General features: G+C 42.5%; 1 protein-coding gene across 6 annotated transcripts in view; it reads left to right on the forward strand.

Annotated features, from left to right (window-relative positions):
- The first annotated feature begins 812 nt into the window (after nt 1-812).
- NOL12 (nucleolar protein 12) overlaps nt 813-20,500 on the forward strand; it is an 82,665-nt gene continuing 62,977 nt past the window's right edge. For 2 of the 6 annotated variants that reach the window (XM_073592563.1, XM_073592560.1), the window contains exons 1-2: nt 883-1,021; nt 4,925-5,045. In XM_073592563.1, the coding sequence (XP_073448664.1) occupies nt 4,981-5,045 (65 nt within the window). In that variant the 5' untranslated portion in view covers nt 883-1,021; nt 4,925-4,980. Of the gene's footprint in view, nt 1,022-4,924; nt 5,046-20,500 lie in introns of those variants that run through there. The other 4 variants (XM_073592562.1, XM_073592559.1, XM_073592561.1 and 1 more) reach the window with 3 other exon arrangements.

Raw genomic sequence — 20,500 nt, forward strand, 5'->3', positions numbered from 1 at the left:
AAGATGCGTCCTCCAATTGAGTCACCAGGCCCCTCTCCAGACCAGCGCTCCGCATGATCCTTCCAAGACGGGTCCTCCCCTGGATTCTTCTCAATTGTCCGGCTTCTTCCAGCAGGACAGACAGCACAGGACCATCTCTGCAGTAGTTGTAGTAAGCCCCAGACAGACTTCTGGGCCCACCCACACGCTGCAGCAACGCAGTCCTCCGGCCCAGAGGACCACGAGGTAGGACTCCTAGCACATACCTGTCGGCCAGGAGGGTCAGCAGGTGGAATGAAAAGACCAAGAAATATGGCGTCTGTCCCTGAAATACCCCTTCCCAGAATGCACCGCAGGGGACAACCTCTGCCGAGTCACTTCTGTCTCCGTCTACAGGCGACGGAGTGGAACTGCACGCAACACAACCAAGGTTGGAACAGAAGCTAATTTAGCCATAGATTAAATCTGAACTATGTACAGAAAAGATGATCCATTAAATTTACAAATAAGCGGTAGATTAAAAATCTACCAGCGCTACACATAATAATTCACTGTTTTTTGTTTGGTAAAATATAAAAGAAGTTGTGCTAAGCAAATATTTTTTTTTTATAAACTTTTTATTTAATCACATACAGATAATAATATAATATAAAATTAAGTTGTTTTTTTCTTCTTCTTTCTCCTGTTGTTTTGTTTCTGATTTAGTAATTTAAAAACAAAATCACATACAGATACATAGTGTTATTTGGAATTTTCTTTTTTTACTTTCCGTGATCACTGTAACAGAGAGGAGCTGCACTACCGACCTCCCACCACCGGGGGAAGCCGCGCCACCACCATCCGACCCCCAGAGCTAAAATCTAGTCTATTATGAAACACGCCGCTATGGCCGCCAGCTCAGTCTATCACTACTCGGCGCGCTCATATGACATCATCGCCTTAAAGCAGGAAGTGGGTAGTGTGCGCGTGTGTAGTTGGAGCCTTGTGTATGCGTGGGGGGCTGCTGATTTGCAGAACTGGCCAGGCTGAGACGGGTGCAGAGGTACCTAATACACAGCTGATTGGGGTATTTTGTTAGCCACTTTAATTGATAAGAAGGTTCCTTCCATGGGTATCATCTTAGTAGATGGAATTACATGTCAGGTATTTGCAGGGCTGGTGCTCGGTTCCTATTCTCAGGTGCTCCTGGTCTGCTTTGAACTAATGATGTGTACTGATCGTGGCTGTCACCATAGTGCTTATCCTCTGTGATCAGTCTAGGTGCTTATATTAGAGGAATGTGTCACCATATGTGTTAGATTTTACAGAGTTGCTATGACCAGGGAGCAGTGGGTACTCCTAGGGACAAGGGGTGAGCTCAGGTGTGGTTCAGATATAGTCCAAACCCGCCTGAGCTGTCCCGCCAGGAAGCCGTCAATGTACACCACCAATCATAAGCGGCCAAGGCGTTCCCTGTCCCAATAGTCACACATACATGCCCATTGTATACATGTTGGTGGGGAACGTCTCGGACGCTTATGATTGGCATTCTGCAGTGACAGCTTCCTGGCAGGACAGCTCAGGCAGGCTTTGACTGTATCTGAACCCACCTGAGCTCATCCCTACTGCAGACTTGTGTGACGTGTCCACTCGCTCTTTAATTTTGTGAAGTTGGCAAACACATTTTTAAGTTCCTCCAGCTGACCATAAACTGGTTTATTTTTTAAATGAATATTCATACCAAATTTCTTATTGGTCCGATGCTGCATGTGTCCCCCACAGGCTCTAATACTTAAAACCGAGCAAAGACCACTGATCTGTTCTCAGAGCTCCATTAGCTGAGAGCTGGTGACTAGTGATGGGCTCGGGTGTGTTCAGATCAAAGCAGTCATTGCACACCGCCAATCATAGGCAGTGAGCCATTTCCCAACCGGCAGCTGCACATACACACGCTGCCTATGATTGGCGGTGTGCAGTACAAGCTTTTCCAGGCAGGTTTGATCCGAACACGCCCAACCCCATTCTTACTGGCGACTGTCGTTCACCATCTCTCTGCTCTGCCCCCCCCGCGCGCTCACTGGTGCATTAGGCTGCAGAGGGAGTGGCTGGCTCAGGCTCTCAGCGGCTCACTGAGGCTGAGCCAGGTGCTGGTCCAGGGTTGTGGGCGGATCCCAACCATATTGTCCTGATCTTGCCCTAGCCTGAACCAGCTTTGTGGTGTCAGCCAACAAGCGGGCTTCAGCAGAACAAACTGCACTCCTGTGATCCACAGAAGTACAGCCAAACGAGCTGTACTTCTCCTTTAATTTGGTTTTGAAATTAATGTATTTTCTCAAAATGAAAACCACAATCGCAGTTAGAAATGGATTCGCTCCAAAAAAAAATTCAATCCTGCTCCTTTGGACAGATGTTTGAAAAGTCTCGCAGGTGGTGGCATCTTCTCCCAGGCCTCTTCCAGGTTCTGGTCTTTGCCTGTCTTGATTAACCAGCACAGGATGATGTCAGTTCTGTGCATGCTCAGGAGTGTAGTTATCCTGACACACAGGCAGTGTGCTATGATGTAAACTGAGCTGCGCATGCACAGCTCAGTGTACGTTTTACAGGGGATTGCAAATAGGCAGAAGAGACGTTGCGTGTGTGGTAAAGAGACTGCCTGTTCCCAGTTTATTTTTTAAATTTAATTCTGCTTTAAGATGGGACCTAAATGTCAGTGTTATACCCCAACACAGAAAATATTTATTTGGAACCCGGCTGTCTCCCCTGTCTCTAGCTGAAGAGGAGGGACAGAGAGCCTGAATCTGCTTCTCCATTTGGCACCTGTGAGTGGAGTTAGACAGAGCTGAGCACCTCCAGGATTAAGCTTTAACAGGGGGAGGTTGTTTCCTTCAGCTTGATCTCCATCCTGAATGTTTCCAGGAGTCCTGGGAGGATCCAGGTGACCGCAGGGGATTTTTCTCGATAGAGGGACAGAGAGCCTAGATCTACTTCTGCATTTGGCATCTGTTAGTGGAGTTAGAGCTGAGCACTCCCATTGTTAAAGGATAGGTTCACTTTTAGCAACATGTTTCACCCATATTTAGGGTGTAACATGTTACTAAATCACCTGCTGCTAGTCCGACCTGATCCCCCATTGTGACAGCGGGCAGGGGATCCTTTTTTCCGCACCTGCTGTTACAATTAAAAAACAGGATGTCTGTGCGGAGCTCCACCCACACAGCTTTGTCATTCATTCACAGAGTTCTGTGAATGCCTGAACTTCAACTACCATCTGCCATTGCGGCAGACGGCTTGTAGTTCTCAAAGAACTACGAGAGCGCTTGTGAGCACTCTAGTAGTTCATTGATCTTTCTGCAATTTAGTAACTGCCTGTTTGTATCGGGGGTATGGGAAGACAGTGTATTGAGAGTCTGCAGGAGCCTGACATTGCACCAGCAATCTACTGGTTATACGTCTAAATGACTTTTACAATACACCATATTGCAGCCTTTCTAACCTTTTTACCCCATTGGGTAAATTCATTGGGGGTCACTAGGAAAAAAGCTCCTCTTACAGTAGTGGTCAGAATACCACCCTTACAGCAAAAAAGATAATTGGTGTCATATCGCTGACTCTGCCGAGTAGTTTCAACCCTGGAACTATACTGGCACCATCAAATGGGAGGTCGATTAGTTCACAGCTCAATGAACCCTAGTAGAGTTTGGCTGCCATAGAGACTGCAGCGCAAAATATGAAAAATCAGCAGATACAGATTTTGTTTTCATCCATTCATTGCAACTTTGTAGTGGCGGTGAAAGAGTTTAAAAAAAAAACAGGATTTGATCAGTAACTAGGGATGCGCCGATATCGAGTATTTTCACAAGTACTCGTGTTTATAAAAATACTCCAGATACACAAAACTGATACTTTGCGGTGCATTTTGCGCCCATACAAAATGAAGACTCAAATTGCACTGCAAAGAATTGCATGCAATTTGAACCGGAATGCGGTTTGTGCCCATTAACTTTGTATGGACGCAAATCACACTGCTGTTATAAGGTACAACGCTCTGTCACTCAATTGCTCTCCTGCATTGTCACCCTTTCACATGTGCGCTTTGCAGCCCAATCAACAAACATTGCATACACAGTATAGACAACAAGTAACTGAAACTTAAATTGTAGGATATACAGTGCTTTAGCAAACTAAATGTCACCCTGTTAATGTTTAAGCTTACTTTAACTTTCACATGGACACAATCAGACTTAAACTGAATTTTGGTTATTATTATTATTTTTTTTTTTTTTTTAGAGAGTAGGGAAGGGTTAGAACCTATTTTAGGTTTTCATTGTTGTTCGATAAAATGACTTCCTCTAGCTTCCTGTCTTTGGGACACAAGTAGAAGCAAGAAAAAAAAACTCCCCAAAGTGAAGGGAAGCAACTGACAGGGGATACATTTTTCCGAACAGCAATAAAAACCTTATGCTGCATACACACAGTCGGAATTTCCATCAAAAAAAGTGTGATGGGAGCTTTTGGTCGGATATTCCAACCGTGTGTATGCTCCATCCAACTTTTTCTGTCTGAATTTCCCCCAGCAAAAGATTGAGAGCTGGTTCTCTATTTTTCTGACGGAAGTTCCGTTTGTCTGTAGCAATTCCGATGCGCAAAAAAACACGCATGCTCGGAAACAATTCGACGCACGCTCGGAAGCATTGAACTTCATTTTCTCGGCTCGTCGTAGTGTTGGTAGTGACCGCGTTCTTGACGGTCGAAAGTTCAGAGAACTTTTGTGTGACTGTGTGTATGCAAGCCAAGCTTGAGTGGAATTCCGTTGGAAAAACCATCCAAGATTTTCCCAGCGGAAATTCCAGTCGTGTGTACGGGGCATTAGAGTTATTACCCTTCCCGCTTGCCAAATCGTAAGAAAAAATGTTAGCACTGGTATTTTCACTCTATATGTTTGCAATTTTTTTTGTTTCTGTTTTAGACATCCTAACCGGAAAGGAAGTCTTGTTGTGAAATTTTTGCTTACATTTAAGAAAGATGGGGAAAAGAAAGAAAGTTTTTTCTAGCCGCCGAGAGCTGGTTTTTGATGAGGAGAAGAGAAAGTAAGTGATGAACTTTATATATAATATATAGATAACAAATTTGTTTTGCAATCTCTACATAAGCCACGTTCCCATTCTACCTTCCCCAGAAGACTAGAAATGCCTATTGAAAACATGATGCAGATTTTTCAGTTAATTTAATCTTCTCATACATAAAGCCCATCCCCAGGGAAAGGAAAAATGCTCACTTGCAGTGGAGCTGTCCCTGATCTGCAAAGGTGTCTGCAAATCGTGTTCAATTAGGTTTAGGGGATGCAAAAAAAATTTGCTCCATCGCTTCCACAGGCTCTAAAACCGGTCTCTTTAGCCCCCCCCTTGCTCTTGCGATTGCAGGTCTTCTGACATCAAGTCCAATGCAGAGCTCATAGTCCTGCATTGGATGTGATGACGATGAGGGACAGTCCACAGCTGGAGTGTAAAGGAGAGTTCCAGCTGGGGGGGGCCACAGGATCAGGTAAGTAGAACTGCTCTTTGCTCCTCCCTAGACCTAAACAAGCATTTAACCTTTACAGTGTGGGGGCATTTTTCTTTTCCCTGGAGATGGGCTGTATAGATACAGTAAAAAGCCTATTTAAAGAGGATCTATACTGTGGAAGTGACTAGTGACCTTCATTGCCAGTAGACTACCTGCAGCTGATCATTTCCCCAGGATCACCTTATCATGCTTCTGTTATCACAACAGTTGGTGAGGTGTGCCTCTGGGTGGTGGCAGCCATCTTGGTAGAGGTGGAACGCTTTGCTTCCTCATGTTAGATCCACCTCCTTAATGACTAGTGCTCTTACGAAGTGATGAATAATAAACTTATGACTGGTGCGGGGAATAATCAGTATACAGTATCTTGCTTCTGCCTTCTGCTATATGCTCATGATCTTATACCAGAAGGGTATAAGGCTTGGACAAAGCCCTGGTTTGTCCAAGTTCTTTGCGCTGCAACCTAATTGTATGTCAAGGAGTGCACCAGAATTCCTTATGAGGAAATCAAGGGGAATACAGATTTTCCCCCAGGGAGATTTCTATCTGCTTTTTTTTTTTTTTTTTTTTTTTTTCTTTTTTGATGTGGTGGTTAGGCTTCATGTGGTTAATGGAAGAACTTATTCACTTCATCCACTCCTTTATTTATGCGTTCCTATGTGATATATATTACGCTTTCTTACATTTTTAATTGTTTTTCTTTGTAAGTCTGTTCCTGGTCAAATGCAGAGTGGGCAAAAAGGTCTGGTTGCAGAAAGCATGCACAGGCAGCTTCAGAACTACATGATTGCATTGCAGACTAGATTAGATCTATGCCTGATATGGATACTCTCGAGAGTGGCTCTCCAAGCTGGACCACTGACTGCAACTTCTGGCTTGCCCTACACCCAGTATGCTATCTTAGAGGGGCAAATCTGGAGCTGCAAAAGTAAAATTACATTAAATAGGACTCAGCGATCTGAGCCCCACTTTGTCCAGGCTCTTTGCGGTTCAACCTCTCCCATACAACTGGTTCCTGGTCTGGGTGGCCCAGAGTGTGGGATTCCCAGCTGCCAGTTCTTTTTTTTTTTTTGTTTTCATGTTAGAATAATGTTCCTATTTAGATTTTTTTTTCTTTACTGTTTGACGGGGTTTTGGTGCACATGGGGTGAGGAATTGCAGTGTTTTGGGTGCACAGTGTTCTTACAATTTTTTTTCAAAGAATGCAGTGAGGTGTTGCGTAAAAAAAACTTGGAGAGGAGGTCCAGCCTGGGTGAGAAAAATTAAGTCAGCAGCTACAAATACTGTAGTTGCTGACTTTTAATATTAGGGCACTTACCTGTCCTGAGAGCCCACAATGTCAGCACCCCAGCCGATCTTCGGATCGACTGCTGGGTGCTGCCGCCGCAGCCATTCCTGATAAGGGAACCAGGCGGTGAAGACTTTCAGCTTCACTCCTATTTCCCTACTGCGCATGCGCGAAGCGCATTCTAATTGGCCCGGCAGCGGGGAACGAGGAGGGGGGCGAACTCTTGGGAGATCGTGCCGTAACCCATCTCCGGAAGTGGGGAAGGGGACCTGTCAAAAACAGGTCCTCCATTCTCCTCTTCCCCCCTGAAAGGAGCCAAATGTGGCACCGGAGGTGGGGGAGGAAGCATATAAGAGAGAGTTCCACTTTTGGGTGGAACTCCGCTTTTAAAGTTTTTTTTTTTTAGACTAAAAACATTGGAAAGAAAAAACCTAATTAATAGAAAAAGTAGCTATTAATAGTTATTAACGATTGCTAGCTAGCAATGTTGTAGACAGATAATTACCCTCAAATGGCTTTTTTTGGAGTACAGATATGAGGAAAACTAATTTGTTCTTGTTTGGGCACTTTGTGTTATGGGGTAACAACGCTCTGCCTTGTTCACCACAGTCTCCTTCCTGGAAATCACCATCACGTGCTCTACCAAAGGAAACCACAAGCTGCTATGCTAAAGCACCTTGCCTGGGCATATTCTACCATTTTTAAAGTCAGCCTTCCATGAAATTGGAAGAACTGCTCTATTGAAAGCCCCTCTACCCCCTCAAAGACATATCACCTGCAAGGGTGAATAGTAAAAACTTTGTATGGCCCTGTAGGGTTACGGTGCCTTACCGATGCATTCTGGGATAACTTGGCACTCAAAATCCCATGGAAATGTACTCTAGTCCATTGCAGGAGAATATTCTTGCAGGATTTTCAGCACCCATCTATCCAAGAAAGCAGGAGTGAGGCAGAGTGAAGTCAACTGCATCTCTTAGAAGCTTCAGCAGTTTGGGGCCGAAGTAAGTGTTTTTCTTTTCTTTAACAAATGCATTATTTTTAAATTGCCTTTGCAAGTGGTTCCTCTTTGGGGAATAGAGGGATTTTAATAGAGTAAAACGATGACAACTAGCAACTATTAAGGAATATGCTATGTGAAAAAACACATGCCTAATATCACTGCAGTGCATGTGGACAGAGACAGACTGTAAAGAGTCTGCAGGACATCAGCAGAATGAAGTTGTAACTCAGGGTGAAGAAGATATTCTCCAAGATATACAGCATTTTGTTACCTATAGAGCATTCCGTAATCTGCTTTAACAGACCTGCCAGTGCCTGCAAGCCCTATACCAATCTCTGCCTATGCACTTTACCACTAGCACTCTCTCTATGCAGTGTATTATGCTTATAATAGTGAATCTCCACATTTATTTCGCCAGGTCCACAAGTTCGGACCTTCCCCTTAGTCAGAAGGATGGTGCAATAAGTGTTTGACCCTACAGCGCTCACACAGGTTTGCAATCAAAACAGTATAGAGATAGAGAGAGAGAGATATAGATAGAGAGAGAGAGAGAGAGAGAGAGAGAGAGAGAGAGAGAGATATAGATAGAGAGAGAGAGAGAGAGAGATATAGATAGAGAGAGAGAGATATAGATAGAGAGAGAGAGAGATATAGATAGAGAGAGAGAGATATAGATAGATAGAGAGAGAGAGAGAGAGATATAGATGGAGAGAGAGAGATATAGATGGAGAGAGAGAGATATAGATGGAGAGAGAGAGATATAGATGGAGAGAGAGAGATATAGATGGAGAGAGAGAGATATAGATGGAGAGAGAGAGATATAGATGGAGAGAGAGAGATATAGATGGAGAGAGAGAGAGATATAGAGAGAGAGAGAGAGATATAGAGAGAGAGAGAGATATAGAGAGAGAGAGATATATAGAGAGAGAGAGATATAGATAGAGAGAGAGAGATATAGATAGAGAGAGAGAGATATAGATAGAGAGAGAGAGATATAGATAGAGAGAGAGAGATATAGATAGAGAGAGAGAGATATAGATAGAGAGAGAGAGATATAGAGAGAGAGAGAGAGATATAGAGAGAGATATAGAGAGAGATATAGAGAGAGAGATAGAGAGAGAGATAGAGAGAGAGATAGAGAGAGAGATAGAGAGAGAGATAGAGAGAGAGATAGATAGAGAGAGATAGATAGAGAGAGATAGATAGAGAGAGATAGATAGAGAGAGATAGATAGAGAGAGATAGATAGAGAGAGATAGATAGAGAGAGATAGATAGAGAGAGATAGATAGAGAGAGATAGATAGAGAGATATAGATAGAGAGATAGATAGATATAGATATAGATAGAGAGAGATAGATATAGATATAGATAGAGAGAGATAGATATAGATATAGATAGAGAGAGATAGATATATATACATCTATCTATCTCTCGATATATCTATATCTCTCGATATATCTATATAGCGATATATATATATATATATATATCTCTCTCGATATATCTATATAGAGATATATATCTCTCTCGATATATCTATATAGAGATATATATCTCTCTTGATATATCTATATAGAGATCTATCTATATAGAGAGAGAGATATAAATATCTACAATGTAATGTAGTGAGTGTACAGCTTGTATAACAGTGTAAATTTGCTGTCCCCTCAAAATAACTCAACACACAGCCATTAATGTCTAAACCACTGGCAACAAAAGTGAGTACACCCCTAAGTGAAAATGTTCAAAGTGTCAATATTTTGTGTGGCCACCATTATTTTCCAGAATTGCCTTAACCCTCTTGGGAATGGAGTTCACCAGAGCTTTACAGGTTTTGCCACTGGAGTTCTCTTCCACTCCTCCATGACAACCTCACGGAGCTGGTGGATGTTAAGCCTCGTACGCACGATCGGATATTCGACCAGGAATTGTGTGATGACAGAGTTTTTGCCTAAAATCCGACCGTTAGTGCGCTACATCAGACAATTGTTGTCCAACTTTCGGCCAACAAATGTTGGCTGGCAGGCTAGTAAATTTTTGGCAGACGACGGTCTGTTGTCAGATTTTCGTATCGTCTGTACACAAGTCCGTCACACAAGTCCAAAGTACAAACACGCATGCTCAGAATCAATGTTTACCAAACACGACATTAGCAGAAGGTGCCCAAAGGGTGGCACTCAAGAGCTGAAATTCCACGTAGTACGTCACTACTAAGGATGAGTTCCAGCGTGTTCGCATGCTGCACGTGGCGAGCCCGCCAGGAAGTCGGCAATGCGCTGCGCTAATCACAGGTAGTGAGACATTTCCCGATCTCTGCAGCCGCACATCAAGAAGTGTCTCACTGCCTGTGATTAGCGCTGTGCAGTGCCCAGTTCCTGGCAGACTCGGCACGTGCAGCATGCGAACACGCTGCAGCTCATCCTTAGTCACTACGTTCCTGTTTGTTGGCCGACAATTGTGTGCCGTTAGTATGCAAGACAAGTTCCTGGCACACGCCCTTCGGACAAAAGTCTGACTCTCTGTTGGCCAACAATCCAATCGTGTGTACGAGGCTTTAGAGACCTTGCGCTCGTCCACCTTCCATTTGAGCATGCCCCACAAATGCTCAATAGGGTTTAGGTCTGGAGACATGCTTGGCCAGTCCATCACCTTTACCCTCAACTTCTTTAGCAAGGCAGTGGTTGTCTTGAAGGTGTGTATTGGGGTCGTTTATCATGCTGGTATACTGCCCTGAAGCCCAGTCTCCGAAGGGAGGGGGATCGTGCTCTGTATCAGTATGTCGCAGTACATGTTGGCATTCATGGTTCCCTCAATGAACTGTAGCTCCCCAGTGCCGGCAGCACTCATGCAGCCCCACACCATGACACTCCCACCACCATGCTTGACTGTAGGCAAGACACACTTGTCTTTGTACTCCTCACCTGGTTGATGCCACACACTCTTGACACCATCTGAACCAAATAAGTTTATCTTGGTCTCATCAGACCACAGGACATGGTTCCAGTAATTCATGTCTTAGTCTGCTTGTCTTCAGCAAACTATTTGCTGGCTTTCTTGTGCATCATCTTTAGAAGAGGCGGCTTTCTGGGACAACAGCTATGCAGACCAATTTGATGCAGTGTGCGGCGTATGGTCTGAGCACTGACAGACTGACCCTCAACCTCTGCAGCACTCGTATGTCTATTTCCCAAAGACAACCTCCTGGATATGACGCTGAGCATGTGCACTCAACTTCTTTGGTTGACCACGGCGAGGCCTGTTCTGATTGGAACCTGTCCTGTTAAACCGCTTTATTGTCTTGGCCACTGTGCTGCAGCTCAGTTTCAGGGTCTTGGCAATCTTCTTAAAGCCTAGGCCATCTATATGTAGAGCAACAATTCTTTTTTTCTTTTTTTTTTTCAGATCCTCAGAGTTCTTTGCCATGTTGAACTTCCAGTGACCAGTATGAGAGAGAGAGCGGTAACGCCAAATTTAACACCTGCTCCCATTTCACACCTGAGATCTTGTAACACTAACGAGTCACATGACATCGGGGAGGAAAAATTGCTAATTGAGCTCCAATTTTGACATTTTCACTTAGGGATGTACTCACTTTTGTAGCCAGTGGTTTAGACATTAATGGCTGTGTGAATTATTTTGAGGGAACAGCAAAGTTACACTGTTATACAAGCTGTACACTCACTATTTTACATTGTAGCAAAGTGTAATTTCTTCAGTGTTGTCACGTGAAAAGATATAACAAAATATTTACAAAAATGTGAGGGGTGTACTTACTTTTGTAAGATACAGTGTGTGTGTGTGTGTATGTATGTGTATATATATATATATATATATATATATATATATATATATATATATATATATATATATACACACAGTGGGGACGTAAAGTATTCAGACTCCCTTAAATTTTTCACTCTTTGTTATATTGCAGCCATTTGCTAAAATCATTTAAGTTCATTTTTTTCCTCATTAATGTACACACAGCACCCCATATTGACAGAAAAAACAGAATTGTTGACATTTTTGCAGATTTATTAAAAAAGTAAAACTGAAATATCACGTGGTCCTAAGTATTCAGACCCTTTGCTCAGTATTTAGTAGAAGAACCCTTTTGATCTAATACAGCCATGAGTCTTTTTGGGAAAGATGCAACAAGTTTTTCACACCTGGATTTGGGGATCCTCTGCCATTCCTCCTTGCAGATCCTCTCCAGTTCTGTCAGGTTGGATGGTAAACGTTGGTGGACAGCCATTTTTAGGTCTCTCCAGAGATGCTCAGTTGGGTTTGTCAGGGCTCTGGCTGGGCCATTCAAGAACAGTCACGGAGTTGTTGTGAAGCCACTCCTTCGTTATTTTAGCTGTGTGCTTAGGGTCATTGTCTTGTTGGAAGGTAAAAATCAATAACGTGATTTCGCGCAAATAGTTATAGGCAATTCGAAGTAAATTAACCTATGAGCTTCAGGAGAGTGTTTATAATGATCCAAGATGGAATTATAATGAGTGATGTGTTAAATATCTATCTGTGATAACGAAAAGGAATATAAAATAAATGTTATGTGTAAATAATAAATTTCACTCTTACCGTGTAAAATCTCACAGTGTTCTTAGTATATTTGTGCATAAATTAAATATAAACGGCCTGGTATGAATAAAATATAATTAAGTATATATAACCTGGTGTAGGTAAAGCTGCAATAAATAAGAATTCACTTTAAATTTCAAACAAACAGTGACGGAAAAGTCCAGTAATTATTGCAGTGGATGGGGAGTGATGGGGTTCTGTGGTTCTTGAAACAGGTGCAGGTGATTATTCCCAATAATCCTGTTGTGTGTGTGTGTATATGTATGTATGTATGTGTGTGTATATATATATATGTGTATATATATATATATATATATATATATATATATATATATAGTTTTGCAGTAGTTGCAATACTATTTAATTCTACAGATTTGAGATTAAAGTGGTTCCGCAGCAGTGACCAATGGCAGGGCCAGGCGGTAATCTCACCATCTTCTGAGCACATTGTATTGTGGATAAGTTTGTGATTTCCCCAACCTACAGAGGCTGTCTCCTTGCAGGCCTGCAATTAAACAGATTCTCCAGGCCACATATGCATAGCACTGAAGATCGCCCTCCTGCAATAGAATAGACATCTGCATGCAGCCCACATCACCACTGATCTAAGCTGAACACCGGGATAAGTAAATACTGTCTAAATACATGAGGTCATACCACCATCACCTCTGCTGAATGCTACCCACTGGGGAGGTAAAGGGGCATGCTTGAAAGTCCTGTCTACAACTGTGGTCATTAAGCCTAACATCAGCCTGTTCTGCAAAGGTACCTCCCTGCATTATGTGATTGGACAACATATCACTGCACCCTGAGAAGGAATACTGCTCAATACACCATCCAGAGATACCATATTTACCATCCAGGGAATTCAAGGGATCCCCCTAGTGGTGACTACGTGTTATTGTTAACATTAAGGTAAGAGTCCTGGGAGACCAGACTGTTAAGGGAGCCACAACAGGATTATTGGGAATAATCACCCGCACTTTTTTCAACAACCACAGAAACCTGTCGCTCCCCATCCACTGCAATAATTACTGGACTTTTTTGTCACTGTTTCTGTTTGAAATTTAAAGTGAATTCTTATTTATTGCAGCTTTACCTACACCAGGTTATATATACTTAATTATATTTTATTCATACCAGGCCATTTATATTTAATTTATGCACAAATATACTAAGAACACTGTGAGATTTTACACGGTAAGAGTGAAATGTATTATTTACACATAACATTTATTTTATATTCCTTTTCGTTATCACAGATAGATGTTTAACACATCACTCATTATAATTCCATCTTGGATAATTATAAACACTCTCCTGAAGCTCATAGGTTAATTTACTTCGAATTGCCTATCATTATTTGCGCGAAATCCCTGTACTTGGTCGCATTCATCTTTCCCTCGATTGCAACCAGTCGTCCTGTCCCTGCAGCTGAAAAACACTCCCACAGCATGATGCTGCCACCACCATGCTTCACTGTTGGGAATGTATTGGACAGGTGATGAGCAGTGCCTGGTTTTCTCCACACATACCGCTTAGAATTAAGGCCAAAAAGTTCTATCTTGGTCTCATCAGACCAGAGACTTTTATTTCACACCATCTTGGAGTCCGTCAGGTGTTTTTTTTTTTTTAGCAAACTCTATGCGGGCTTTCATGTGTCTTGCGCTATGGAGAGGCTTCCGTTGGGCCACTCTGCCATAAAGCCCCGACTGGTGGAGGGCTGCAGTGATGGTTGACTTTCTACAACTTTCTCCCGACTGCATCTCTGGAGCTCAGCCACAGTGATCTTTTGGGTTCTTCTTTAACTCTCTCACCAAGGCTCTTTTCCCCCGATAGCTCAGTTTGGCCAGATGGCCAGCTCTAGGAAGGGTTCTGGTGGTCCCAAATGTCTTCCATTTAAGGATTATGGAGGCCACTGTGCTCTTAGGAACCTTAAGTGCAACAGAAATTTTTTTGTAACCTTGGCCAGATCTGTGCCTTGCCACAATTCTGTCTCTGAGCTCTTCAGGCAGTTGCTTTGACCTCATGATTCTCATTTGCTCTGACATGCACTGTGAGCTGTAAGGTCTTATATAGACAGGTGTGTGGCTTTCCTAATCAAGTCCAGTCAGTATAATCAAACACCGCTGGACTCAAATGAAGGTGTAGAACCATCTCAAGGATGATCAGAAGAAATGGACAGCACCTGAGTTAAATATATGAGTGTCACAGCAAAGGGTCTGAATACTTAGGACCATGTGATATTTCAGTTTTTCTTTTTTAATAAATCTGCAAAAACGTCAACAATTCTGTGTTTTTCTGTTAAAATGGGGTGCTGTGTGTACATTAATGAGGAAAAGAATGAACTTAAATGATTTAAGCAAATGGCTGCAATATAACAAAGAGTGAAAAATTTAAGGGGGTCTGAATACTTTTCGTCCCCCACTGTGTGTGTGTGTGTGTATATATATATATATATATTGTATGTTGTATGTATTTTTCCTTTTCTTGGAGCTCATTAAGGGGCATTGGGTCACAAGTCATTGTAGTCAAATAATAAAGAATTGGGAATGTTTTGAATTGATTGCATGCAAACAAGCTGCAAAATAATTTCCCATGGGCAAAAACTAAAAGGCTAAACATGAAACCTAAGTTACTCACATCCAAAGTTAAAACAGCCAAAAGGGACATTCTGACATTTTTCACATGCATATAAAAATCTGCATTTTTTTTGTGTGTGTGTGTGTGTATATGTGTGTGTATATATATGTATGTATGTGTATATGTATATATATATATATATATATATATATATATATATATATATATATATATATATATATATATATATATATATATATATATATATATATATATATATATATATATATATATATATTATAAAATTTTTAAGCAGAGGTTCTAGAGAATAAAATGGTGGGCTTTGCAATTTTTGTTTATTTCACAAATTGTTTGACAGTGGTTTTTGCAAGTTTATTGAATTCTAGTAAACACAAGCACAATCTAATACCCAATTTTTGTTAAAATATAAAATATTTTGTTACGCTGAGTAAATGGATATCTAAAATCACTGTTTAAAATTGCGTACACCTGTAGAATGGCGCCAAACGATGATACCTAAAAATCTCCATAGGCAACGCTTTAAAAGCATTTACAGGTTACCAGTTTAGATTTGCACAGGCGGGGTCTGGTGCTAGAATTATTACTCCTGCCCTGGCGCTCACGACGATACCTCATGTGTGGTGCGGTCACCATTTACACATGCATGTGGGGCTTGCATTTACGTGCGAGCATGGGGGACAGGGGCGCTTTTATTTATTTTTTACTCTGTCCCTTTATTGCTATCACAAGAGATGAACAACATCACTTTTGATAGCATGGGCCGTGGACTTCTTTATGGAGAGATCTGAGGTCTAATAGACCCCAGATCTCTCCTCTGGCCTCCAAAGCAGCTGATGAGACAGATCGGTCTGATCAGGTGCTTCACTGGCCAGTAACAGGCCAGTAATCAAAGAACCAAAACAGAAAGTGACGAAATCCTAATCGCTTCAAGTTTCTGACGTCACTGAGGGACGAACAACGTCCATTTCTCTCTTTGTTCACTCCACAGGGTGCCGTTGGTTGGAGCGATCAGACGGCAGAGCCCGGGAAAGGGGGAGGGGGGACACTCTTCTGCTGCTTATAGCAGTGATTGAGTGGTTGTATAGTCGCTTGAATAATTTCTACATAAGAAACGGCATTGCTGGTTCAATGCTTTTGATACCGGGATGATGCCTGTAGCTGCTAGGCATCATCCTATTACAACCTCTTAAACCTCAGGACGTCATATGACATCCACCCAGTAGTTAGGACATAACAATGAAGGAACATATTCATTAATTCAAAGTTACAAGGAGTGTAACAAAAGAAGAAAAAGGAAATCAAGGCTGCAAAAATTCTAAATGAATAACAAGTTGCAGAAGAGTAAGACAAACCCCTATCTAAATACTGTCTTCAGATTTGTGTACTCAAAGGAAGATGGTGGAGCTTAAATCCATAATGTGGATGTTATTGCCGAATCGCTCAAAATTGATATGGTTCAGACACGGTGAAAAACTGTGAATAAAGCACCTGAACCAGTAGACTTACAACTATGGGGTTGATTTACTAAAACTGGAGTTCTGGTGCAGCTGTGCATGGTAGCACGCATCCCCATGTTGCCGACCCTGGGTTTTCCCCCACAGCTGCAGAGCAGCACAGGCGCTTCCTCAACCAATCCTTGGCTGCAGAGACAGCCCTGCAGCCGCACTTATGCAAGGGGTGGGGGCTGTGGGGCGGGTAAAGCCTCCAAAATGGCTCAAGCAAGTAAACATGTTGCCCCTGAAGTTGAGTGTTGAAATGAGCATTGCAGGTTGTTGTGCATGGGGCACATGGGTAGCCACAGACTGGTCAGGTTACCTATGCTGACCTGTATCCACAGCCAGAAACACCTACAATGGGCATGTGAGCATCAGAGCTGGACCATGGAGCAATGAAACAAGGTGGCCTGGTCTGAAGAATCACGTTTTTCTTTTACTACATTTTGATGGCTGTATGCGTCGCAGAGGCAATGTGATACTTTAGGCAATTCTCTGCTGGTAAACCTTGGGTCCTGTGATCATGTGGCTGTTACTTGATGCATACCACCTACCTAAACATTGTTCCTGACCAAGTACACCTCTTCATGGAAGTTGTATTCTCTGATGGCACTGATCTTTCAGCGGGATAATGCACCCGGCCACACTGCAAAAAATGGTTTGAGAATCGTTTGAGGGAGTCTTCGCCACTTCCTGTCCCCCCGCGCTGTCTGCTGGGACACACACAGGTCCCAGAGACAGCAGGGACCGTTCTGATTGCGCATGCGCAGTAGGGAACTGGGAAGTGAAGCCTGATTCCCTCACAGAAGATGGCGGCGGCAGCACCCGAGAGCCGAGTGACGGTTCGGCCTCGGGTGCCGACATAGCTGGACCCTGAGACAGGTAAGTGTCCTTATTTTAAGTCAGAAGCTGCAGTATTTGTAGCTGCTGACATTTTACATTTTTTTTTTTTTTTTTTTTTTTTTTTTCGCGGGACTCCCTCTTTAACACTGCCACAAACCTGTTCACACTTAGCTGCCACAGGCTTGGAATGATAAACACAGAGCACTTTTTTGCTTGAAATGCTTATATTGTGTATCCTGGTACAAACAATGTTAGGATATTCTTTGGTCTTTACACGTTATACACGTTATGTTTTGTTTAACTGGGGAATTTTACGTTGTCTGCCCTGTTTGTCAGATAACAGGGTGATCCTTCATGCACACTTTTCTTTTATATTCCTTGAAGCCCATTTTGCTCTTCTACAAGGATGACCATGTGTAATATGATCTCTTGTGGGATTACATATCACTGTATTTGAGATTGTTGAAAGGATTTCTGCATGTGTTCCTATATTTTTGACCTTACAAAATAAAACGCGTGTAAAAAAAAAAAAAAAATGCTGCTCTGCTGGACCTGTTAATCACAAACCATACAGAGATTATTATTAGTCTTCATATAAGGGAACATCTGGGTACTAGTGACCATATCATGATTTTGTTTAATGGAAGCTGTTAACAACAAACGCAGCTGCCCATACATGGAGCAAAATTCGGCCGGTTTAGAAGGGATCAGCCAAATCTCAATCCTTGTATGGGCCAGCTGGTTGTACACAAGTCAATCTTTTAATCTACTTGTGTACAAGCAGCCGGATGGGTTTTTTCCCGAATGATCAGTGCTTCTGGCTATAGCTGGCAACACTGATTATTGTATTCTGCTGGTGGGGAAGGCTCCCAGCAAGCAGAATACAGTAGCTCTGCGGGAACAATTCCCGATGCACATGAATGTGTGGGGGAATCCACTTCTTTTTTTTTTTTTTTTTTTTTTTTTTGCCTGTTCAACCTGCTGGAGCATGGGGGAGCTCAAGTCCATCCTGGGAATGATATTGACATAGCCCCAAATAGCTCAAAATTGTCCAGAAATATTTAGACAGAATAAAGGTGGGTAAAGCACCTGGATCAAATGGCATCCAACCACGGATCCTAAAAGAATTGAGCTCTTTCATTTTAAAGCCATTGTTTCTAATTTTTAGGGACTCTTTATTGCAGAGCTCTGCAAACCTCAGGTGCCAGGTTGCCATGGCGGCCAGTAGTTTTGACCTGGCGCCTGGGCTGCCGTCCGAATGCTCCCACACCTCTCTTGTGGGCTCCACTTGCCCATCTGCGGGCCCGGGACAGGCATTGTGGGTGCCACTGAGTAGATGGTGGTCAGGGGAGGAAGGAGAGCGGACACACGTCCGCTCTTCTTTCCTTCTAGTTTTTCCAAAAGTGACGTGTGACGTAATTTCTGGGTCCCCGTTGACAGTTTCCCCAGCCATCAAGGCCGGGAAAGAATGTAATGCAGTGCAATGTGCATTTCATTACATTCAGTGGAGCAGAAGGGAGACCTGCAGGGTCTTTTAGACCCTGCATGTCTCATTAAAGAGAACCTGTCACCAAAACAAAATCACCACATAGGGGACTTTTTGTCCCCCTGTGATGGAAAAAAAAAGCACATAAAATCCCACACACACGTACAAACCTAAACGCACCTGGTGGGGCACCTATGCCTGAAAACATTGATTGCGATACTCGTTGCATATCGCTGTGAATGCCAGAATAAGAGCAATAATTCTATTACCAGACCCCCTTCATAACGCTAAACTGAGGACTTATAGGGTGCTTTTAAAGCGTCGCCTATGGAAAATATAGGGTACTGACCTGTTGGCTGTCTATTTACTTGGTGCAACCTCTGCTTTTTATATTTTACCAAAAAATTGGCTAATTTAGTGGATATTTGTGCCCCCTAAAATTTACTTTTGATGTGTGTGGTGTGTTTTTTTTTTTTTTTTGTTTGTTTTTTTTTTTTTACGCAAATGTTTTATTTCCTAGACCGTAATATCTTGTGACAATAAAATTTGGAACTACCGCTATTTTATTCTCTAGGGTATCTGCTTTCAGAAAATTGTCTGGGGGTTTTATGTAATCTTCAAAATGTATTTTTTAACCACTTCCTGACTGGCGCACGCCGATGTACGTCGGCAGAATGGCACGGCTGGGCAAATGGGCATACCCATACGTTCCCTTTGAATTTGCCGCCATGCCATTGCGTGTGCACCGGCTGGGAGCTCCGTGAGTCCGGTCGCGGGTCCCGCAGACTCTATCGCCGCGGGGATACCCGCGATTGCCTCATGGAGAGGACGAACGGGGAGATGCTAATGTAAACAAGCATCTCCCCGTTCTGCCTAGTAACAGTGTCACTGATCTCTGCTCCCTGTGATCGGGAGCAGAGATCAGTGTCATGTCACATGTAGCCACGCCCCCCCACAGTTAGTAACATGCCCCAGGACATACTTAACCCCTCCCTAGCCCCCTAGTGGTTAACCCCTTCACTGCCAGTGTCATTTACACAGTATTCAGTGCATTTGTATAGCACTGATTGCTGTATAAATGACAATGGTCCCAATAAATGTGTCAAAAATGTCCGATGTGTCTGCCGTAATGTCAGTCACAATAAAAATAGCTGATCGCCGCCATTACTAGTAAAAAAAAAAAATTAATAATAAAAATACCATACAACTATCCCCTATTTTTTAAATGCTATAACTTTTGTGCAAACCAACGCTTATTGATAGATGAGTTTTGCTAGAGAAAAATATTTTAAGCAACAGACAAGATAGATTCATGAAAGACAGAAGTTGTCAGACAAACCTGATTTTCTTTTGGAGGAGGTAAGCAAAAACTTAGACAAAGGAGTGGCTGTGGATATAGTATACTTGGATTTTGCAAAAGCATTTGACACCTTTCCCCACACACGGCTAATGTGTAAAGTTAAAGTCTACAGGCTTGGAAAAATCGAATGGATAGAAAACTGGCTAAAAGACAGTATTCGGAGAGTACGAGTGTGGTTAAAGTGTTACTAAACCCAGGACTCTGTATTCACTATATCTGGTATCCCATAGTACACAGAACATGGAAATGCAATTGTTTTTAGTAAATATAAACTGCTAAATACCTTTTTCTCATCAGCTGTATA

This window comes from Aquarana catesbeiana, linkage group LG07 (assembly GCF_042186555.1).
Source record: "Aquarana catesbeiana isolate 2022-GZ linkage group LG07, ASM4218655v1, whole genome shotgun sequence".
NCBI lineage: Eukaryota > Metazoa > Chordata > Amphibia > Anura > Ranidae > Aquarana > Aquarana catesbeiana.